The sequence below is a fragment of the Peromyscus leucopus genome, chromosome 7, assembly GCF_004664715.2.
Source record: "Peromyscus leucopus breed LL Stock chromosome 7, UCI_PerLeu_2.1, whole genome shotgun sequence".
Classification (NCBI taxonomy): Eukaryota; Metazoa; Chordata; class Mammalia; order Rodentia; family Cricetidae; genus Peromyscus; species Peromyscus leucopus.
The window spans coordinates 62,503,281-62,528,452 of record NC_051069.1 but is presented as its reverse complement, the minus strand read 5'-3'; the positions used below and the strand labels follow the sequence as shown (position 1 = coordinate 62,528,452).

Genomic DNA, 25,172 nt, shown 5'->3' with positions numbered 1-25,172 from the left:
AGACTTCAGTGCTGGTTGGCAGTTGAGTGGGGAAGGTAGTGTTTTCTGCCCCAGCCACACAAGCACCAGAACACTGGTCCCTTGTTGGTGCTGCAAGCTCAGGCCTCATTGCACAGACAACTTGTGGTCTATGCCTTCTTCTGGTCTGGGAGTACCCTTTATAGATGCTGTGGCAGTCTGAATGAGGTAGACCCCCATAGGCTCATGTTTGAACACTTGGTTTCCAGTTGGTGGAACTGTTGAGGAAGGATGGGGAGGTGTGGCTTTGTTAGGAGCGGTGTGTCATGAAGTGGGCTTTGAGGTCTCAAGACTCCTGCCATTCTAAGCGTGTTCTCTGGCTTCCGCTCAGCAGGCTCCCATCTAAGCGTGCTCTCTGGCTTCCGCTCAGCAGGCTCCCATCTAAGCGTGCTCTCTGGCTTCCGCTCAGCAGGCTCCCATCTAAGCGTGCTCTCTGGCTTCCGCTCAGCAGGCTCCCATGCCTTTGCTCCGCCATCACAGGCTCTAGCCTTCTGAAATCATAAGCTCAATTAAACACTTTATTTCATGAGCTGCCTTGACCATGGTGTTTACCACAGAAACTAGTACTGATGCCCACAACACACACAAAGGGTGTTCTCCAGCTTGCTCTGCAGTCTGACCACACATGGTGTCTGTACCTTTTCTAGGGATGCCTTCTCCCAAGTCTGCTTGTTGCATTATTCCCCTCAGCTCCCATGTACTCAACTGAGTTCTGTCACATCCTATAACCATGTCCATCAGAACTTAGTAAATCTTCATATTAAACCTCCCCTGTTCAAATCAGAGTGGGCTGTGACTTTTGTCTCCTTCAGAACTAAACGGATACAAACGATGACACAATGAAAACCGGTATTTCTAAGTTTTTCTTATTTCCCAGAATTTTCAAAATCACACATGCATTGAAGCGTTTAGCCGTATGGAATCTCACTGTTCCTTAGAAACAGATGGTAAACGCGCACCTGTACGGAGCGCCAACGCTGACTGTTTGGGGTCGCTTTCACCTTCACATGCTCGCTGTGCTGGTTCCTGGGCTGTTATTTTCTGTTTCTTGAGGATTACTTTGAGATTCTATTCTTTTTTTTTTTTTTTTTTAAAGATTTATTTATTTATTATGTATACAACATGTATGACTGCAGGCCAGAAGAGGGCACCAGATCTCATTACAGATGGTTGTGAGCCACCATGTGGTTGCTGGGAATTGAACTCAGGACCTCTGGAAGAGCAGTCAGTACTCTTAACCTCTGAGCCATCTCTCCAGCCCCAAGAGATTCTATTCTTAATTCAATCTTTTCCCGTTTATTTTTCGCCTTTATTTCTCCTCTCAGTAGGTAACCTCTTTCTGATGATAAATGCCAAGTGCAGAGATTTGCTTCCATGGCAGAACGCCCACTGATCATGCCGAGGGTCCTGATCTCATTCCTGACACTGGAGGAAGATGTGAAACCAAACGACAGAACCCAGTAGTACTGGCCCCAGTGCAGACACATCATATATAGTAGACGAGAGTGCTATTTTACACCCGTCTCCCAGCAAAACACAAGTCTCAACCCTTAAGAGTTATTTGTTCCAAGAGGACAGACAGCTGGACATAGCTTTGGGCTCCCGAGGTGTCACTCAGCTGCAGTGGCCCTAGTTTCTTTGGTTTTATGGAGTCAAGTTCCAAAGGACATATAAAAGAGATTAATCTGAATCCTGTAACCAGAATCTATGTTTCCATTGTCTACATCCTCATGTGAATTTTTCCTTTTCACCCTTAAAATATTATATACTATATCATGTAATATACACAATGAAATGACATAATGTTTAATTGGTAAGATAATTCATTCATTATGCCTTTGTACATTGTTCAATGCTTAAAAGCAGAATGGTACATATATTTAAAACTATAGAAGACTAAAACAACTATATGCAATTATACAAAATGATAGCCAAAATATTGATTTCTTAAATATAGTACTTTAAATCTTAAGTAATTGAACCACTGAAAAAGTAAATTTCTTCATAAAAATATCTAATGCCACCAAATACCCCACTTTATTATAAAATTCTTTAAGGTCCACAGTGCTGGTATTACACATTTATTACAATAAGAACCCACGGAGATCAACAACAAGAAACTAACTGCAGATATTCTGAACTAACATTTCAGACTGACCACATGTTCTGTGTAAAACTTGGCAGGAACTGTCCTTTACTAGGCTGTCCTGTGTTGCCTTTGATTTACTGATTTTTAAGAAACAGTGCGGCCCCACACTGGATCCACTGGTCCTGGTTGCCCCCACAGGGAACATCGATGTTGGTCACCACACGGTCCCTCTCAGCACTTGTATAAACAGGCAAAGAGATGCATTCGTCAGGGGAGTATGGACCATATGCACCCTGTTCAAAAGAAAAAAATGGTCTAAAAATACAGCATCAAATACAGACCTTCCAATTACTATGTGCATTATATATTTATTTACACTTCAAGTAAAGATTACTATAATAAACTCCTATATCCCACATCAGTTCACTCACACCTGATCATGGCTCCTTTAAAAACTTGCCTAGGGCCAGGCAGTGGTGGTGCACACCTTTGATCCCAGCACTCAGGAGGCAGAGGAAGGTGGATCTCTCGCTAGCTTGGCCTACAAAGTGAGTTCCAGGACAGCCAGAGCTTTTACCAGAGAAACCCTGTCTGAAAACAAAGAACCATCACAAACAAACAAACAAAAAACCCCACAAAACCTTGCCTTGGGACTGGGAAGATGACTCACTAGCAATCAAGAGTCAGACACATAGTAGAGGCAGTTATAATTCCAGTGCTCCTAGGGAGATGGGAGAATCCCAGGAAGCCTGCTGTATGCATTGGTACACGAGAAAGACTCGTCTTCTGACCTCCCCAATGTGCCCAACTACATTTGTGTTTCTCTCTCTCTCTCTCTCTCTCTCTCTCTCTCTCTCTCTCTCTCTCTCTCTCTCTCTCGTACGTTTGCGCACACACACACACACACACACACACACACACACACATTAAAACTGTTCTTTAGCCCTAAATACTGGAATATGCTGAAAATTCAATTTATATAATTTTATCTATAATTCTATAAAATATAAAAGTACAACATTTCTAAGCAGTGTATGTTTAAAAAGAACTTCCATTTCTCATTTATTACCACAAAGTTCAATTTAGAAGGAACAGGTTGGATAAGTGGATCTACTCTCCCTTTATGTTTAACAATGTATCTCCTTAGCACTCTCTAGGGGCATCAGTCAGTGTTGCTGCTTTTCTATGTTAGCTGGTGGACTTAGGCACTTTTGCTGTGGATCAGGGCATTTATCTTACTGGTACTCAAGCTGTCTTTCCTTACCCAGTAGCCATCCAAATTGGGTACTGAGTTTTGGGGCCTTTGCTGACATAGCTTCACTGGGTCTCTAGTGTGTCATTCATATTCTCCCACAGAAGTCAAGTCAATGATTACTGTGATGATCCCTGGCCTCTTTCAAGAGAAGTACCATCAAAGATCATCTTCTTGTTACCAGGAGTGACTAGTCACTCACAGTGTAGAATTTTCCAGTGAATGGATCTCAGAAATAGGCATCCTTTTCAAAGAAGGATTTTCAAACAAGATTCTAATGGTGCTTCAAATTAAAATCTAACACTGGTGTTTAGACTGAACTTATGATCTCATTCAACCAATGAATTATTAGTGTTTTGGAGTTGGAAAGGAATTTAAGTGCTATAATGGATTATTCTAGAAAGAGACAATTGGATTAGAAGCCCATAGAGAGTTTACCCATGGTAAGCACAGCCCATGAACATTAGCACATAAGCATGGTTATTATCTTTCAAAACAGGCATGATCATTTACATAGTATGGTTTTGGGATAAGGAATACTTGTCTAGAAGCTAAGTATTTTGTTCCCTAGGTCAAGGCACATGCGACCCTTGCACATGCCATGGGAAGTTGGAGCTTTATTCATGTACACACTTTATTCTTTGGACTGTTATTTCTACCAATTCTGAAATCATCCAGAAAAACCATCCTTTTAGCACCTACTGCCTGTAGTGGATGATGCTATGACAGATATAAATAAAATAGTTTTCTTTCATGGAAATATTTTTTAAAATCCTATTTTTAAGTGGGCATTATATAAACCGTTTTTTAGCTTTTCCAACATGAGGATTTTGCTGAGATCCTTGGTCTTTGATGTAAGTTGCTTCAGGCTCTTTGATATTCCTGAATTTTAACCTAACACACATACAATAAGACTTGTGCTTTATGTGAGTCATTCCCCTGAAAATGCAGGCCACCTGCCCTGGGTCTCCCTGGTCATCTCCAGTGTGTGACTGTTGTTAGTTACTCAGCCTTCCATGTGACAGTGCTCTGTGGGCTCATGGTGCATATGTCAAGAAGGCTGAGTGTTCATACACAGAAAAGATGCCCTTCAGTGCAGCTTACAATTCAGTTTAGGAAAAGACACACATCAATTATCAAGAATGTAACTTTTAGGTAAAGAGTATTAAAATTGAGTCTTCTGGGATGTCATCCTAACAAAGGTTTATGAGAGAATGAATTCTTAGTTGGACTGCTTGAAAATGTAGGGACAGAAGTAAGGGGAATTTCAGACTCCTGTCACTGACTCACTTTTCCAATTCGGCTTAAATGGTAAAGCACTGGGATTCAGAACATCAATACTTGGTGCAAGCTTTCTTCTGCTGTTACCTCACAGTCTTTACACAGAGCAGACAGACATGCACAGCCGATGGACCGCTGGGGAGGTCGGCTCTTTCTCGAGCACCTGTGTGGGCAACACTGTTCTTGCTGTCCGGAGACAACAGGAACAGGACGCAGGGACACTGTGCACTCATTACAGCTCCCTGCTTCCAGGTCCCTCCAGGCCTGCTCATGGCTGTGGGCTTCCCATGCTGCAAGGGAGATCACATATTTTTCTCCCCAATCCTACAGCATTGTAAGACAAAGTACCACTGTGGCTTCTTGACATTCTACTCAGCATTTATCATTCCCCTTTCTTTCTGAAAGCTCAGTGGACTTGCTTTAAGACCCTAATCATAAATGATCCATGCAGAAGCAGAGCCAGAGATCTGGCCAACTGCAAAATGACTCCAGTTCCCTGGACATGTCCTGTAACCTGATTAAATTCTGATGACTCAGTTCCTTCTTTAATATCTATTTTACTAGGCTGAAGAATCAGACTAGCTAGCTTAAGATGCTTGGAAAAAATTAAAATTGCATTAAATCTATTAACAATTACACTGTTCAATTATCATAAATGAGACATGTGAAGACTGCAAATAGTTCATGATAGCACATAGAAAGTATTATGCAACTAAAATTCAGTAATTAAAAATCTATATATTGTAATTGCATTAGTTACAATAAATAGGAACTAGTCAGTTGGTTGAGCTCAATACTGATGCTGAAGCCCGAAATGTGATATAATTTGGCCTAGTTGTCTTTCATACATACCATCTTATGTGAATAAAGACACCGTGGGGTTTTCCTCCTTCTCTAATGCATCTGTTAATGGAATGTAACTTTGGTTCTTTACACAAAATGAGTTAAAAGCGCTCAAGTCCTAGCAACAGAACAATGTGCTAATGACAGAGCATCTCAGGAAGGACACTGGTATTTCCACTGCCTTTCTCTCCTCTTTTTCTTTTGCTATAGAGGTAGCTACTGGGACTTGGGATTTTTCAGGAGCCCACTGAAGGCTTCTGAGCAGAGAAATAAAGTAACTGTTCACATTTGAAAGGATGTTCTGGCCACTGATGGTGGCAGGGATTAAAGAACAGAGGCAGGGAGACTGATCAAGAGGTCTTACAAGAGTCTATTAGCGCATGTTAATCCATATTTTAATCCATCTTTTATTTCACATTAATAGTTGTAAGCATGACCTTTGTCCTCTGCATATTTCAATGCCATTCTTTGCAGATTTTATGATGCTTATGCAGCTCTGTAACAGTCTGTGCATGTTTCTTCTTGTTACTACAAGTTGATATAATTTTAGCACCTTAAAAGAACGGATCTCTTGTCCTACAGAGCTGCAGTCCTGACAGAGGTGCTGTCAGTTCCTGCTCTTGGAAGCTTCCAGAGAGGATGTCTGTCTTGCTCCCACAGCGTCTAGAGGCCTCCCTCATCCTGCCTTTGCAAGCTTCCCTCTCTGCCCTCTCAACTGCTGCAGGGTTCCCCAGTTTCCTCCTGATAGCCCCCATAAGGACACTGGCCTTCAGGAAGAGAGCTCTGACTTACCACCTGCAGGTTGCCATGTGTCAGATAAGGATACATTTACAGGTGCATTTTGGGGACTGCGAAGTGAATGTCTCTTTTGAAAGAATATTCAGTAACAAAGCAAAGAAGGCAAGAACATAAAACAAAAGGAAAAATAACACCACCCTCTGCAAAAAACAGAACCCAACAGAATTACTAGGTTGGTTGTTTTAACTCCATTATATAGAGGTTGAATTTAAACTTGCCAAATGTTAATTCTTAATCATTTTAGAGTATGTACACTATATAATTGCATTTATATCATATATTTAATTTCAATACAATGCATTTATAGTAAAGTATATGAAGGGACTGTGGCCAGCTCAAGCGTGGCAGGCACAGCTCTGGCAGGCCTTGCTCTTCTCCCATTCCCTCTGCCTTGCTAAAAACCGTTACATTACATCATCACATCCTAAAGCTAGCTACCAAGGTCTATTCTCTTATCTGGCCACCTTCTCCTTCTCAGGCTGACTACTAAGGTCCGCCTATCAAAATATTAAAGTCCAGGAATCAAAAGCCTCCTTTTGGTTCACCTAATTAACATGTCCAAACAAAATATACCACCTACATCCTAGCCAACACAGACTTCCCCTTTTCCTCCTCTTAAAAATCATGCCTATGAGGTCATTTGCTGCTGTTTTCTGCCTGAGTCAGAAGCAGCCACTATAACTTTTCTCCTCCACTTAATAAAGGATCTCTCTGTGAAAACAGGTGTTTGGGGGTGGTTTGTGCCTAATCTGGGGCCAGGGAGGAAGTCCCCACTTTTGTTGGAGGGGGTCTCCTTCAGTACATATGAATTCAAACCAAAATATTTTCATCAGTTTATTTTTATCAAAGTTATCTGGACTGCTACGGATATCGCTCTGTATAAATAAAATGCCGATTGGCCAGTATCCAGGCATGAAGTATAGGTGGGACAAGCAGAGAAGAATTCTGGGAAGTGGAAGGCTGAGTCAGAAGACGTTGCCAGCCGCTGCCATGAGTACCAACATGTGAGATACTGGTAAGCCATGAGCCATGTGGCAAGGTATAGATTTATAGAAAGGGGTTAATTTAAGATATAAGAACTAGATAACAAGAAGCCTGCCACAGCCAAACAGTTTGTAAGCAATATAAGTCTCTGTGTGTTTACTCGTTTGGGTCTGAGTGGCTGCAGGACTGGCAGGTGAGAGAGATTTGTCCTGACTGTGGACCAGGCAGGACTGGAGAAAACTTCAGCTACACTGGACCATGCATGTTTCCTGAAATCACAAAAGCAGACAGTACTGGCTTTCTTATTTTAGAAAGGACATTAGAAAATGGGAGCTTTAACGTGTATGTGTAAGTGGCACAATTCAGTGTGAATCTAGGGAAAGAACTTGGCACTGACTGCTCAGAAACATTGTTTTGTGGGAAGTTCTAGCGGTTTTTAAAGGGATAGTGGTAGAGACCTACCTGTTGGGGAATATTATTTTAAAATGTGTTGCATTTTTTCCCACTGCTTTTGTTAACAATTCAAAGATGTGTTTGATTAAATAAAACTAACCTATGAGCAGGAAGCTGATAGGAAATGGTAGGAAGAAACCAAGTAGCAAGGGTTTTTAAGTGGGGGCTGAAAGAAGGACACTGGGTTTTTTGGAAGACACCAGCAAAGGGAGAAGGCTAGCTACTTGCTACTCAACCTCTCTGAGCAAGCAGAATTCCACCTAAACTGTTGAATCATGAGTTCCTTAGATTTAGATATAGTTTCCCTTAATAGCTTTGAAAGAGTCAGTGCCTGAGGAAACAAAATCCCCTCAGGCTGCAGCCCCTGTGGCCAAACTACCTCTGACAGCAGCAGAGCTGCAATCTCTGACTAGGGTGGCGGTTGCTTAAGGGGCAACGACTGTAGATAATAAAAAACACATAACAATTGGTGCCCAGTGGGTGGTAGAACCACACTGAAGGAGGGGTCAGGCCAGCCAGCTCTGTTGCACTTGCCCTCTGGACCTCTCCACAGTAGCACTCAGCTGCCACTTGCTCGAAGAAGTTAACAGAATTGGTGAGGGATTTGGGAAATCCTTGAGGAGAGTAGGAAAGAATTAAATGGAAACACAACAATGCAGGGTGCTAGGGCTCTCTATACTGCTACCTCAAGAAATCATTATTACCTTGAGCTCTTTATGGGACAGATACCAGGTCCATTTGACCATTCCTCACATGTGCAATCTTTCCAAATGATTTGTGGCTTTTATTTCAATCCTGATTTTTAAAGTCTAAGGATACATGGAACAGGGATAGGATATTTGAAAGGCATCAGTTCTGAGTGGGATGGAGTCTACAGCTGGTTGTCCCTGCCCACAGGTGAGGCAGTGCCGAGGTCAGGGAGCCACACCCCCTTTCTTCTAGCCATTACTCTCCATGCTCTCATCTGACTGCAGGCAATGCTGCTTCAGTGAACCACATGCTCCTTACATGGGTTTCAGTTTTACTTGCCAGAGAAGGAGTACATCACATGACTTAGACTCATTAGAATTCATCATGATCATACACAACTTTCTATGGTACAGTTAAAAACCTTGGCAAATTCCATGCTAAGCCAGTGAGTACAACTTAGAGGATTTACAACCTAAGATCAAAAATCACATAACTCATAACTATCACCTTTTGATATAAATTTCTGAAAAAAGACAAATATTCTTCTGATCTCGACTCTTTATCTGAAAGTCATCCTGACACTGGGGGAAATGAGTCTCCATGGGTGGGGAGCCCCACAGATAGGTTGCTCTTTTGGCTCTCTGAACAGTGACTGCTAGTTACTGTTACAGCTTCAAATTTTATGTTCAAACACCCAGACGCTTTTGATCTCTGTAGAAAGTATAACTGGAAACTTCTTGTGGCATTTCCTGATGAGAAAACACATCTTTCCTGTAGTGAACAACGTTTTGCAGTTCACTGGATGGAGTATTACAGTCTATTTATGCACACATTTTCAGTCTTAGGCTTCAGAGTTAAGAAGTTACATGCCTCATCTAAAACCATGTCCTATTTTAAAGACATATGTATGTCTCTAGGTTCCACCATTGAAGAATAAAATTCTCAAATACTGAAAAAAAAACAAAAAAAAAAAACTGTCTGGCTACGAGGAGCATGATGTCATGGTGTGAGGCCAGGCCTCTGACATGCATCACCCCCTGATCCAGGGTAGGTGTTACGTCCCTGTTCTAGGACAAGGCACTGTGACATTTCCAGGAAGTGTATGGAAGGAAGGGCTGATGGCTCCACAACAATAGGTCCAGGATGGCAGAACAGAGACTTGGCGGCTGTAAGACGCGGAAGCTGAGAACTTAACATTCTGAACTGCAGCAGGAAGCAGGGCGTACAAACTGAGAACGGCACATGGCTTTTAGGCCTCAAAGCCACCCCAGTGACTGCGTCCTCCAGCAGGGCCACACTTCTTGAGCCTCTCTGAGCACCACCACCAACTGGAAGTCTGCTGTTTTTATCTAAGTTGTTCTATTCACCAATAAAGACGTTGGAGTTGGATATTGGGGTGAAAACCTGCCAGTTCACAGAAACCAAGAAGCAACCAGATGATCTTCCTTTTGGGCCAGAGAACCAGCAAGAAAAGTGTCTCTCCACTTGTCCCAAACCAAAAGGACCACAAATCTCTAAGTCCCTCCAACTCCTTCCTGTGTGTCTCTCTATCTGTATTCCTGGCTCTTCCTTCCTCTCTATGGTTATTCCTGTCAACTAGTCACTGGCTTCACCCCCTGATCCAAGTTTCACAATGCAATCAAAATATCCAACAACAGCAGTCAACATCCTTATTCCCACCACCAAACCTGGCTACTTGCAGTGCTGGATTGTGGGAAGGCCCTGACCTGTGTGGCTCACATTACCTACCTGAAACCATGTAACCATGAAACCATGCCTTGGTCTAAGAGGCCTGCAGAGGAAGGCTCATGCCACACAGTGACCTTATTCTTAAGCGCAAGAGTTTGCTCTAATATACACATTTTTTTTTTTATAAAACTTTTTCAAAACAAAATGGTTTAAAAATCTTTACCTCCTCAAAATATATTAACTACAAATCTGTTGAAGTACAGGTAAAATGGGAAAGCAAACCAAAAACACAAGCTCTGAATATCTTATGGAAAGGAAAACCCGAGCGTGAACGGTGGGGTTAGAAGCTGTGCATCCAGCGCTTACCTGTGGAGTCCAGCCCATAAAGCAAGGGAGGACAGACGACACACTGGGGGAGTCGTGCTGGTTCTCTGAAAGGCGATTGCCATCAAAGCTGCATCCTTCCAGCAACAAACCACTGATCTGCCACAGAAAGGCAGAAAGTGGTAAATAAATATTAAATTCCGAAATGCCCGGTACACACAGTTGGATCTTAAGATCAAGGCCCAGTGTCCCAGATGCTCTGAAAACAGATTAGGGTCTTTTGTTTGGAGAACACAGAATATCTGAATCAGTGTTCATTGTAAACTCTCTTTAGACAGAGTTCTTACTTTTTAGCTAAAATTCTAGGAAAAACTCACAAATGCCATAGACTATATAACTTCAAGTGCCTTGGCATTAGGTTAATAGAAATATAAAGACATAAGCCAAATTAACTCTTTCCCAGGAAGTGGGGGAGAGAAGTGTAACCAGAGAACGAACATCTGGTTCCTCATGTCTTCTAACACTTTTCATTTATCCTGCTGTGTGGAGATGAGAGAGTAAAGGAGAAGGTCTTACAGTCTAAGGTAGCTTTAGTGTAATCCAAAGATATCTGAAATAAAAACATGGCTCTTGGAGTCATGTTAGCTATAGTTTCTTGGTGGCCATTTTATCTATTTCTCCAGTGTTAATTGCCCTAGCTAATGGCAGCAGGTCGAGGAGTAGCTTACATTCATACCTTTTCAATAGTCTGCCTTTACAGTCTTGTCTGTTTTCTCATGATGTATGCATGATACTAACCACAATCTATCTTAAACAATAGCTTCAAGTTTTAGCCTGACTTGAGAGGATTGAACTTCAAATTCTTTACAATAGTGCAACCGTGATAGACATTCAGTTGAAAGCACATACTAAATTTGGATCTCTTTACAGCCCAGCATATGTGGTAGGGTACTCTCCTTTATGGTGGGCACTGATGGCAGCAGTGAGCTGAGCTGCTAACTGTTAGGCTCATCCTCGATGGTATGAGGTGGTGTGTCACTGTGCTTGAGGTCCTCACTTCCACGATAACGGAAGATGGAGGTCACCCTTCCTTCTGTTTACTGGCTACTTGTGTATCTTTTCTGGAAAATGTTTATTTAGGTGTTTGTCCATGTTTCATTTCCTTGTCTTTAAAATGTGGGAAGAATATCTACCTGAAATGACTGCTGTGAATGTTGTTGTCTACCAAGAAGCGGAGTGTTACCAATAAAATCTCCCCTTATACTAGCTGCAACCGGAGCTCGACAGACTGACCCCAAATATTACCCTATTGCTGAAAAATTGCTATGGATAATATAGCAGTTCTCCAGACAAATGGTCCAACTTCCAGCCAGACCTGGACTGGGACAATGAGCCGATCTCCATAGGACAAAGACTTACTCCTATGGAGTATCAGAGCAGAATTTCTACAACCTCAGGAAAAGCACAAGGAAGAGGCTGTATCAAATCTGGGTTGTTTTTGCCTAAACAATGTGAAAAAAAAAAAAAAAGTCCTTCCAAGGGAAGGTAGGAATAATAGCAGACTCTAGGATGCCAACCTGACATGGAAATCAAGTATGTGTGAAACTGTCCGACACACAGGAGATGCTCAGTAAGTTTTAGCCAATGTTACTCATCTGGGAATGCAAAATTATATAAACAATCAACTGAAGTGAGACAAACTGAAAGTTTAAGCAGAACTTATTTGGATAATTCTGATCAGAGGACTTTACAACACTTTCTAGATAACTGAATCCATTCTATTATCTCATTCACGTATGAAGGAAATAAGAGATGTTGAAGCACTTTATTGAGTCCACTACACAGCCCCCAAGTATGACTTACATGTCTGTACACACTTAGGGGATAGTTTATGTTTATGGATGCAATTAGCAATTACATAGTTTATTTAGTTTGCTTTCGACCTGAATACAAAAAGGCAATGTGCTGTACATACTATCGTGCAAACTATTTCAGCACTGATTTGAAGGTGTTTTGTTCTGTTCTTTTGTCTATTTCTGCTGATGACTTTCAAGTAATTTCTAACTGTTCCCTTATAGCTTTTATTATTTTTCTCTTTGGAAATCCTAAATATATTTTCCTGTAATTTTATTTCTAGACGTCAACCTTTTTCTGCTTTCAGAATCAATGTATTAATTTTTTTGTATCTGGAAAATATTTTTTTATTTTTTTCACTTTAATATATATTTGTTGCAAATGATTTTGATTTTACACATAATAACTATAAGTAGATATGCTATATGATGGGATATTGGATACATTCATGTATTCTGTAATTATTAAATCAGAAAATTATCAAATACATATTGTTTCTTCAAAGCAAAAGTAGTTATGTTTTTGTTTTAACAGTTTTTTTTAAATATACATGACATTATTACCAACATTCACCACACTGTGTAATAGAACCTTACAGTTTGCTTTTCTTTTATAGTAGTAGTAACTTTAAATGTAGTCCTTTTGATTGCTTGCTTATGAATGTACTGAAACATCAAAATAAATTATTTTGAGTTCCTAGGGAATCATAAATTAATTTGAATTAATTTGTATGATTAATCTATTGTTCTTACTAAGTGAAACCATGAGCTGGTGACTGATTGTGAAAACACAGCAAAGAATTTAATTAGGGTACTCTATCCCTGGTGTTGCTCTCTATATCCAGTTATTTTGATTTGATTAAAATCTTTACAAACATAACCCTAGGAAACAAACAACAAAGATGCAGAACAACAAATTTCCTATGTAACGTTTTTAAAGAATGAAGTAATGAAGATATATTTGCTCTGTAAGAATGTATTGTGAATATGTGCAATGTATTAATGTATCAATGTATTAATTTTATCAGCATGTCCAATCTGTAGCCAAGGATGTAGTCCAACACCAAATCACAAACTTACTTAAAATATATTTTTTTAATATTCTGCTATTTGATCTTGGGATGAAGTTTGTAGGTGACAATGTTGTGCACTGTGTTTCTCTTCAGGAACAGGTCTGTTTTGGATATGGGATATTATTTCGCTGTATTTCATCAGTCTGTCTTTCCTTACAGCAATAGCCTACTGTATCAGTTGCCACAACTTAATAACAATGATGCTCCCACTATGAGCAGATTTCTTCTCTAACACTTCAACTTAGGTTCATCCTGTTATCTGCTTTGATCTGTCACTGGTAATAAGACTTTCAAAGGTGGATTTTAAACAAGATTTTTTTCCTCTTGGAATGCCATGCCGAGACTGAAGTGATTTAGGGCACAGCCAGCGGGAGCTGCAGAGATGAATCAGGCGAGCACTGGAGCTGCCCTTTCACTCCAGCACTTCATTACCTCTGCACGGTCATGATTCTTACATAACACAGACTGGATTTTGCTTTCTCAAAATACAGTAAGTATAATTAAAGTTTTATATTACATCATATAAATCTCACTGTAAAGTCTTTCATGTTAAATATTATATAATTAGACTGTAATCTATGGTTGAGCTCCATTGATCTTGCATTATAAGAATAGGTGCCTGTGAGTTAGAAATAAACAGTGATGCATTTTAAAGTTAAACATCCCATATTAGTACCTTAATCTGCAGCTTTGCTTCTTGAAGTCGGCCTTTCCAGGATGCTACAAATTTAAGACTATCCACAGAGCAGCCCATTGCCCTGTAAAAGTAGAGCAGATTCAAATGTCTTGAGAAATAACTCTTCAATGTGCATGTAGAGGTCTATCAATAGAGCGTGTGTGCAGCAAACATAAGGCTGGGGTGGGGGTGGGGATTCAATCCCTAGACCCAAACCCCAAACACACAAAACAGTGTCCTTAGAGATAAAGTTAACAATATAGCTATTTTCAATGAAAGAGCTACCAAATTAAGTGTAGTACCTAAGGTTTTAACATTAGTTGCTTAAATGTCAATCTTCCTTTGAGATTATAAGTTTTTTAGGTAAAGGGCCTTTGACATGGTTTTACATTCTCCATTTTGACCATGGCCCTCAAATCTTAGCAAATAAAAGATATTAAATTTTTATTGAATGAACAAAATATCCTGAGTAAAGATAAATACTAGTCCCCAGGACTGAACTTCTACCTCTTCCTCAGAATATTCTAGCGATCCTCTTTCTTTATGCTCTATCTTGTTACAAACAGGATCTATATATCCAGTAAGCTGACACTGCCACAGAGACCAGCTTGACCTTAACCGTAGCTCTTTTCACCATGAAAGTTATCCAGAGCAGCTTCCTAAAAGATCCTGCAAAATCATGTTTTCATGTAGTCTAAGGTGGCAACCACCAGCCACCTGTGGTCACCGAACACTGTGAGCTTGGTCAATAGGCCCAAGAAAGTAATCCCTTCAGTCTATAGTTTATGTTTAAATAGACCATTGGCTACTATTTTGGACAGTGCAAGTCTGGATAAAAAAAAATGACCGCCGGGCGGTGGTGGCGCACGCCTTTAATCCCAGTACTCGGGAGGCAGAGGCAGGCGGATCTCTGTGAGTTCGAGGCCAGCCTGGGCTACCAAGTGAGTTCCAGGAAAGGTGCCAAAGCTACACAGCAAAACCCTGTCTCGAAAAACCAAAAAAAAAATAAATAAAAATAAAAAAAAAAAAATAATGACCAAACTTAAGAATTTAAAATTTTTCCAATTCTATAAAGCAATGATACTGAAATTAGAAGTTGACTGTTATTAAAGGCAAGCTGTTAGGGGGAATAATAAACTTACATAGGTCTCAAAAATAAATTTACTCTTGACAATCAGGACAATGTGACTAGAGGTGAGTAAGTAAAACATAATCACCCTCAGGGAAAATAAGGTATTCATTCTACCTTGCAGTTTCCTGGCGAAGAGCATTAAGGAATGTGTCTGGATGGAAGAGTTCAGATAGGTCAAGTGTATCAGAGAGAAGAGCTTGCTTTTCAGCTTTATCGACCCAGTTCTAGAGGAAGAAGGGAAAATAAATATGTAAGTGTATAGCTACACATAAGCCATTTTTAACAAGAGTGTTATATAGTCATTTTCCAATTGCTCTGAAATAGTGTCTAGAAAAAACCAAGACTCTGCCTCTGCCTTGCAGAAGCCTGAAGCAGTGATCTGGTATCTCTGCCCACCGTGAGCAAGCCGCCTGGCGCAGCCTTTCTACTGTAAAATCTGTTCACGTGAAACTTAAAAAGGGACATTTCAAGTTATGTAGAGCAGTTGGAGTTGGGCCCCCACCAGCAAGTAGGGATGCATGTTCAGTGTACACTGGACACACAGGTGCAGATCCTGAATCCTGAGCACCCCCTTCTCGGCAGCACACTGGCCAAGGGCTGAGGAGAATGAGTCTCTGTCAAGGGGCTGCGATGCAGTCTTCTCATGCCTGCTGTGCCAGGCCAGTTCCACCTGGAGTCACGCGTGCCGACATACACTATGTTGGGAAAGTGTGGTGATATTTTATCTGTGTACCCCAATAAAGCTTATCTGGGGACCAGAGGAAAAAGGCAGCCACTGTATTAAAAATAGAGGTCAGGTAATGGTAGCACATGCCTTTTAATCCTATCACTCGGGAGGCAGGAATCTGTATGGATCTCTGTGACTTAAAGGCCATACTGGGAACAGAGCCAAGCATGGTGGTACATACCTTTAATGCCAGCACTAACCATAAAGGTCTGGAGGTCTGTACAGACAGACGGGAAGTGACAGAGCTGGGCAGGAAGAGGAAGTGATGTAGCTGGCCGGAGAGAGGAAATGAGATGGCAGAACAGAAAGGCATATAGGCATGGGTAGACAGGAAGCAGCTCTCTTTAGCAGAGCATCTCCAAAAGAATGTGGCTGGCTTCTTTCTACATTTCTGATCTCTTGGTTTTAACCCCAATATCTGGCTCTGGGCTTTTTATTAGTAAGACCGTTTAGCAATTTGTCTTACAGATAAAAATTTAAAAGCCACCACTTGGACCAAATGCAACAGCAACAGCAGGCTGACATTAACCAACTGTGCATACCACCATGCTGCCAGTTAGACCTTTGCTGTAAGGTACAAAGAATGAGGTCAAAGGTCTTACCCCAGGTTACACAGCAGCTGTTAAAACCAAGACATAAACCAGATAGTTAAGTGACTGGTTTCTGCGAAGATTTCCTGCAGGTCCGATACTAAAAGGTGGCTTCCTGGTACTCTCGGAAGCACTCTATCATTTCAGCGGGTGCACAAAGAGAACACAGGAAATGGCAACCACTGACCAATCAAAGATAGCCATTTACTGAATAATTTGTCTTACATGGTTTATAAACAGCCCAAGAAAACCATCAGCGCTCCATTTACAGAAAGCCCACTTCATGCCTTTGCAGCTCAGCCAGCATGAGACCATTGCATTAATATTATTATAACAATCAGACTCTTCAGTCTCTACCTTTGTGTAGTTGTCTCCACGGACTTGGCCAGTACTAAGTAAGGTAGAGACAAAGATGTCTCTACATCCTTGTAGTAGACATGTGTTGATTTTTAATAAGAGATTTAAAAAGAGATTCTTATAAACAATTGCGAATCTCCCTCTCAGATACTATGCTGTACAATAATGCTGCACATAATTTATCTAATTTGTCTTTCATTATTAGCTAAACATTCAAGAAGTTACTCTTTTAAATGAAACACTTAACATAAATATTTACAATTATACTATTAATACTTTAAAATCAATTTTGAATTCTAATACCCTAGAGGGTTATTGCCAGAAGTGGATTTATATGTGCTCAAACTAATTAACAACTACAGAGTAGCTGATAATCAGATTTTACTTCATTAAAGTTCAGATTAAGATAATTAGTCAAGGAGGAAAAGTTTCCTTGGTAAAACTGTTATCAGTCCATGAAAAAATAAAAACGTGTTAGTCTACTAAGCTTCAAGCAAGAGGGGCTAAGATGCAGTCCGACAGCTGAGGCTTATGTAGGAGCCTCTTTTAATGGTAGGAGTAACTGATTAGCAACCTCACAGCGAGGGAAGAACTGCTTTTTTCCACATTTAAACCATACTTACACTGACTTATGAGCATGCAAATGAAGAATTAGGTACCAGTGTTTTTAGTAAGAAATGTGTACAGACAAACTGCAGTGAGCAGAATCACACACAACAACCCTTAGTCAACGACTCTCCTTTACTCAGGTCATGGTGATGGCCACTGACGGGTGGGTTTCAGATTTATCTAGTCTCACCTACAATTATTAGTGTTCACAGCTATAATTCTTTAATGATGTGTAACTAAAAGAGTTACAGAGATAGGTGAATGAACATCTAACAGGATCGCCTGACAAATGGGCCAGGCAATTTCTTAAACATCACATAAGCATATAACCTCAGAATAGTAGGCAGGCCCAACTCTTGGCTTAGGCCACAATGAATCCTGGAGATGGCCAGGCATTGTTTCTTTTCTTTTCTTTTCTTTTTTTTTTTTTTAAATATTTCATGACATTGCAATTTGTTTTTTTTTTTTTTTAAAAAAAGATTTATTTATTTATTATGTATACAGAAGAGGGCGCCAGATCTCATTACAGATGGTTGTGAGCCATCATGTGGTTGCTGGGAATTGAACTCAGGACCTCAGGAAGAGCAGTCGGTGCTCTTAACCTCTGAGCCATGTCTCCAGGCCCGTCATTGTTTCTTACTATACCATAAATGAAATAACTTTCCAAAGTGAATATGGAAAGATTTCAAAAGAGTGCAATGTCAGAATACAATCCAAGAATGGCGTCGTGTGAAGGGAATTCTGAGTGCTTGTGAGAAAACTCCAAGAAAACAAGAGTCCTGTGACCTCAGTTTCTTCAAAAACACAGACCTGTTCTTGAGATGGACTTTCACGCCCCTTCCAGGTGTAGGAGAAAAGAGTGAGCTTACTCCAGGTTATTCATTACAACTGCATATTTGTTTATATGCCTCTATGAAAAGACATGCTTTTTGCGGCATGTGGCTTGCCCTGGTGAGTGTACATTTTACTCTTGTGACTCTTCTTAACCCTCTGGTGCTCTGAACAAAGTTGGCGATTGCATGAGACTTCAGTCTGCCTCGTTTTTAGTCTCTACTCTCCCAGATCAACTGTCAACTAGAGCAGTCAGCACTGCAGTACTGAGTGCAGGATACAGTGAGCACTGCAGTACTGAGTGTAGGATACAGTGAGCACTGCAGTACTGAGTGTAGGATACAGTGAACACTGCAGTACTGAGTGTAGGATACAGTGAGCACTGCAGTACTGAGTGCAGGATACAGTGAGCACTGCAGTACTGAGTGTAGGATACAGTGAGCACTGCAGTACTGAGTGTAGGATACAGTGAGCACTGCAGTACTGAGTGTAGGATACAGCGAGCACTGCAGTACTGAGTGCAGGATACAGTGAGCACTGCAGTACTGAGTGTAGGATACAGTGAACACTGCAGTACTGAGTGTAGGATACAGTGAACACTGCAGTACTGAGTGCAGGATACAGCGAGCACTGCAGTACTGAGTGCAGGATACAGCGAGCACTGCAGTACTGAGTGTAGGATACAGCGAGCACTGCAGTACTGAGTGTAGGATACTGAGTGCTAGCTGTAAGATGGATTTAGAAGTGTATGAGACGGGGAAATGAGATACCACCAATAACGGACAAAAGGCAGAAAGGAGAAAATTACATTAAAAAGTAGAATCTTATCCAAGCTCTATTTCTTTATGAATTCTATATATAGAATTGAATAATAAGCTGTTTCCTCATGAACACAGCTAAGGAATAGTTCAGCTGCAATACAACCAAATATCATTTTTATGCAGGCTAACACACTACACCTGTGTATCTTTGTCAAATCGTGCAGAAATTCTCTGCAACTCTTTTATATATTAAAATGAGACCATAAGGCAATAGAAGGTAGACCATAGGGAAATCTGAATACTTGGGTGTTCAAAATTAAAGGCACATAGCCAGCTCCCCACCAAGCCTGTCTAGCGGCCACATGCGGCCTGAAGCCCCAGGAAAGTATCTGATTGCTCTTCTCAGTTCCTGCTATGTCCCGCTGGCCAGCGACCACCCCCTCATCAGTCTCGCTCCCTGACGCTGAGACTCTCCAGCCACCACACGGAGCCTGGGGCCTAGAGCTGCATAGAGAAGAATGAAATCACCCTGCAGAAAACTCAACTCCAAATGGATCAAAGACCTCAACTGAAGACAAGAATCCCTAAATCTGACAGAGAGGAAAGCAAGGAACACAAAGGCACAGGAAAGGACTTTCTGAACAGAACCCCAAAAGCAAAGGCATCAAGACCAAAAGTAAGCGGGACCTCGTAAAACAGCAAAGCTCTACAAAGCAAACGGCACCAACATTTGGGTGAAGAGGCAGAATATACCTGATATAGGGTCAGCATCTAGAACATACATAAACTCAAAAACTGAAACCAGGAAAACAACCAACCCAAAACGGGGCACAGAATTAAACGACGGATAAAATATAAGCAGGAGGCGCCTTCTTCCAGCAGTCAGGTCACAGTTCCGACAGGGCTTCAAGCGCTCGGAGATGCTGTCTGTACAACCCAGATGCACAATTGCAGATCTTCTCCACGTTATCAATGGTTAAAAACAAAACCGTGAATAGACAGCAGACATTTTGAAGAGTGTGGTACAAACATTTCAGATAACATGAAAATGAGTTTGTGTTTTACGTAAAGTCCTGTCATTTTCACTACCAAGGTTATTTCAGTACGTAAGTCTAGGACCGTAGTCGGAGACACACACTCAGCTGCTAAGTAGTCCATTCTCACCTGAATTGCAAGGGCACGGGCTACAAGGCCTCTCAGGTACTGCAGGGGGTCCTCGGGGCCTTCCCACTTGCTCTGCCACGTGAGAGGACACTGCAGTGAGAGAGAGCAGAAGTCAGCTTACATGGGTGACAGCTGGATAGACTTTCAACATCAGCGTAGAGGACAGAATGTCTGAAGCTAAAACGGGATTCATTAGCTGTAAAGCCTCTTAAAGGAATGAACACATCTAATACCCACTGGGAAACAAGTCAACAACATTTTCTTGGAGTGGTATTTGGCATGGTATGAAATCAAAATAAAATTTAAAAATTCATTTTAAAATTGCTAAAGATAAAAAGGTACTGTGGTCCCTAGAGAATTTTTTTCAAGCTATGCATAAAGAGCACACATGAATTTACCTACATGGGTAGACATGCAAGGAAAAGGTAACTGAAGTGTGTGCCCTAAATTAAAACCAGTAAGTAAAATAACAGAACAGTTCTTTTACAAAAACTGTCTTTCTAATAGCTGACCACTGTTACTCTCAACTAATATACACTTTGTGCTTTAGAAGTGTTCAGCAAGTACATATGTACTATAACACACTTCTGTGCTGGTTTTCTGGAGTTTCAATAATAAATCAACGAATTTTGTATTATTTTAAGTATAGTAACAGCACAATAATTTTATGCCCCATTCACCCTCTGACCATGTAAGTGATAAAATACTACAGGCTAGCCTGTATCAACTGTCAATAATGTATAGAAAACTAGAAACATTAATATCCAAACATAAGAGTAGAAAGGGAACTTAGAAGAAGACATCAAACACTTTAGAGGCATCTAGTCATTCTTAGAAATAAGTGCCAGAGTCATGACTAAAACAGATGTCGGTTTAAAACGTAAGTTTAAATAAACAACTTGAAAATGTAACTCAAGAATGAGAACACAAACCAACTCCCAAACAATGAGAAATGAAATAACAAACACCACAGTAGAAATAAGTAAAACAGAATAAAAAATATTAATTATCAACAAACCAACAGTCAATATTTTGAAAAGCAAACTAATAAGCGTTTCATTAGCTTAACCAACAAAAGACACAAAGTCAGAGATGACAGATAAAGGAGACCACTGATACTACAAAAACTGGAAAATCATTCGAGACTGTTAATGTGTACAAGTATGTGCCAACCAACAAACAAAAAAGTCCTAGAAAAAAACAGCTCCTTTTTTGGCTTCTAAACCTGGAGCTAGTGAGATGTTGCTGTGGGTGAAGGCACTTGCTAGGCCTGAGGATCTGGGTCCCACACAGAATCTACTTCTGCAGGTGACCTCTGACCTCCATACAGACATGTGATCATACACATAAAATAAATATAATAAAACTTCTCAAGATTAAATGATGACAGAAAACATTAACAAACCAGAAACAAGGCTCAATTGGTAGCAGCAGCAGTAGTAGTAATAGTAATAGTAGTAACAGTAGTAATAATAATAGTAGCAGCAGTAGTAGCAATAGTAGTAACAGTAATAATAATAGTAGCAGCAGTAGTAGCAAAGGAAAGGCCAGCTGCATGCTGAGGTATATGGAACTTCCAAGGAAGACTAACACTGTGGGGAACACAGCCCAGTGGGACAGCACTTGCTAGCATAGGGCCGTGTCTAATCCTAAACTCTAAAAAAAGAAAAGGGAAAAGTAGAAACAAAACCCCACAAAAATCTGCTGGGCTTCATACTATGCATATATAATCCCAGCACTTGAGAGGTAAAGGCTGGAGGATCAGGAATCCAAAGCCATCCTGGGCTACATACTATGCTTGAGGCCAGGCTGGGCTATAAAAGACCCTGTCAAACATAAACAAAGCACACATACAACAACTCCCTTTAAACTACAGAAAAATCTTAAAAGGAAGGGGAGCCTTCCAAACTCATTCTACGAGGCCAGCATTAACATCCAAAGTCAAACAAGGACACAAAGAAAAGTACAGCATGTTATCTCTGATAAACCAAAGCCCACCAAGTCCTCTATCATATTATTAGAATATTAGATCTTAATTCTTGGATATAAAACTGTATATCAGTCCCCATAATCTAACCTCCACTGCCCTTTCTCCTTTCTTTACCTCTAATTACCACTCTGTTCTATCCTTGTTACAGGTTATAAAGACTTATATGAAGAACCCATTGAAGGTTCCTACCACAAAGATACAGCGTTCATGGAGACAGATACTAATTACACTGATTCTGGCCATTAAACACTGTAAATCTGTGTTCAGCTATTACACTGTACCTCCAAACTATGTACAATGTATCAATACAGCTCACTGGGAAAATGTGAGAAGGAAAGGCAGGCTTTTTTCTGCATGTTTCTACTCTGCTGGCACGGTGCTGTACAACCTGCTGTCCAACTGAACACTTGCTCCCCAAATTTAGACAGACCCAGATTCACTGGCATTTCTGCATTTTTGCTATTCCCAGTTTTAAACAACTGAAAAGGCATTCAGTGTTACCAACCAGTATGTTGGGATAATCTGAAAAACTGGTTCTATAAAGGGCTCAATTAAAATGATTTTTAAAAAGCAAATGCAATCTATTAATTTCTAATAAAAATGACACACCCATGATTATTTAGGATGCGTGACAAAGAAATTTGTCAGTTTCTTCTTGACTTTATTATGTCTTTAAGTTATGACTTAAAATCTGTTCTAACATAGTAGAGAGAGTATTGATGATGTATTCATTATTGTGTCTTTTTATAAAATAAAAGCAGCAAAGCCTTAGCAAATAAACTGACAAATCCTAATCCTTGGCAGGAAAATTCCTGCTGCAACATCCCAGGTATACTGGTGAAAACATCAACTGGTATTCTAAATTATCTTAAGTAATATCACCTAGCACACAAATTACAGTTAAGTCTTAATCAAGGGAAGGATTTTATATAATTAAGCCTTTAGAAGCCTTTGGCTCTTTATCTTCAAAGTTATCTAAAAGGTGAGTGTAAGGTTCCCATCACAGAAAATGATTTAAAGTTACTGATTTTTTTTTCAGTTGACTATGCCATGTCTCCAAAATGGTTAAGAGAAGCAAAAGGAGCAGTCAAGTTGTACATATGTGAATGTGGCATGCGTCTGTGTGCATATGTGTGCTCATGAATGTGTGTATGTGTGTGTGCACGTGTGTGTGCACACGTGCAGGTTATGAGCATCCAGAACTTTCCTGCATCTCCAGGAATCTGAAGGAGGACATCAGAAGTGTGGCTGTAGGGAGGGAGGCGATGTGCAAAGATCCTATAGTGGAAAAGCAAAGAATACAAAAGTCGTGTGAAATCTGGACATACTGAACTTGAGACTGTGAAGACAGTGCAGTCTAACAAGGCACTAGACAAAATCATCTGGAAAGGAGGCATATATGTTGCCCAAGACTGAATAAAAGAGAAGTGGCAGTCCCAGCAACCTGCACACACATAACACCTGCCTCACTTCAAAGAAATTTTGGAAGGTGCATAGTATGTCCGAGGCAGAACATGGCACTTGCTGGCTCACACTGCTGCCCTGGCAGAGAATCATAAAACCAGGTCTTATAGTCAGAACTTTTACCTGGGGAGAAGAGAAAGAAGACAGAAAGAGAAAGAATTGTTCTTCTCTACGTCCCAAGGGCCCCCTGAATCAGCTTGGCTAAACGAGTGACCACTCTGAGAATCAGTGTAGGCTCTAGAAGTTGGTCTGACTTAGCTTTGTGGATACAAGTCCACTTGGTGGGAAGGGAAGAACTCAATCTGAGGGGAAGCAAGGGGCATTTCCAGATGAGAACTGCAGCTCCACTTCTGAGAAAAGTGAGATAAGCTATGCATGAGAGGGGTGAGTTGACCCGAGCCCAGCCTGACCAGGCAGACAGGACTCAAGGCTTCCTTCCGCGCTCTCAGAGCCCCAGAGGGACTTGGTAGAAAGGTCACCCACTCTGGCATGTCTTAGGCCATGAGCACTGTCAGAGTGCTCTCCAGAGAAGCAGCGGCCTGGACAAACGTTCAGCCTCAGATGGAGCATTTCCAGGGGCCTTTTCCTTACTGCCAAGCTGGGTTACAGAAACCACTGCAGGGATCAGCCCCACAGCACACAGCATGCACTCCAGTAGGGAAAGCAGGGCAGGGCTGAGGCTGCAAACAGCTCTTTCTGCTCTAATAGGATGGGGTTTCAGAGAGAAACGGAAGCAAACCTTCCCCCTTCACCCCAAAGCAACACAAATCAGTGAAGAATTTCTCTCCCTTCTCTTTCCTTCTGATTGTACTGCCTCCATCTGTATTTATCTTATTGGATTATCTTTCACTATTAATTCTTAAGCCTTCATCCCACATGCTTTGCTGTATTTACAAGCTTGTCTTCTTCCTCTGTCCATTCCTTTTTCTTTCAATTACTATGCAATTATTAATGCACTGGCCTGTAATGCTAATTCCTAGCTTATCCTATAAGCATCTTACTCTTTTCTATCCTCACTAAGGTTAGAGTTGATATTAACAGCTTTTTTCAGTGTACTTAAATATATGGTCTGTTTTTAAATTCTTACTATTTCTGCAGTGCACTTTCTCTCTTCCAAGTGCCAGAGAGGGCTGCCCTGATAAGAACCCCACATAAGACAGAAAGAGGAACCAAACACAACGGAGAGGTAAACTGTAACACAGAAATAATGTATACACATAGATATATACACATGCATGGCAAACTGTAACACAGAAACAATGTATACACGTAGATATATACACATGCATGGTAAACTCTAACACAGAAACAATGTATACACATAGATACATACACATGCATGGTAAACTCTAACACAGAAACAATGTATACACGTAGATACATACACATGCATGGTAAACTCTAACACAGAAATAATGTATACACGTAGATACATAGACATGCATGGTAAACTCTAACATAGAAACAATGTATACACGTAGATACATACACATGCATGGTAAACTCTAACACAGAAACAATGTA

General features: G+C 40.7%; 1 protein-coding gene across 3 annotated transcripts in view; it reads right to left on the bottom strand.

The window, feature by feature from the left end:
- Window positions 1-1,796: 1,796 nt before the first annotated feature.
- Window positions 1,797-25,172, bottom strand: part of Dync2h1 (dynein cytoplasmic 2 heavy chain 1) — a 230,942-nt gene continuing 207,566 nt past the window's right edge. For all 3 annotated transcript variants that reach the window (XM_028890970.2, XM_037207771.1, XM_028890972.2), the window contains 5 exons: window positions 20,195-20,284; window positions 15,270-15,379; window positions 14,024-14,105; window positions 10,464-10,580; window positions 1,797-2,400 (listed from right to left, as the gene is read on the bottom strand). In XM_028890970.2, the coding sequence (XP_028746803.1) occupies window positions 2,242-2,400; window positions 10,464-10,580; window positions 14,024-14,105; window positions 15,270-15,379; window positions 20,195-20,284 (558 nt within the window). In that variant the 3' untranslated portion in view covers window positions 1,797-2,241. The remainder of the gene's footprint in view (window positions 2,401-10,463; window positions 10,581-14,023; window positions 14,106-15,269; window positions 15,380-20,194; window positions 20,285-25,172) is intronic.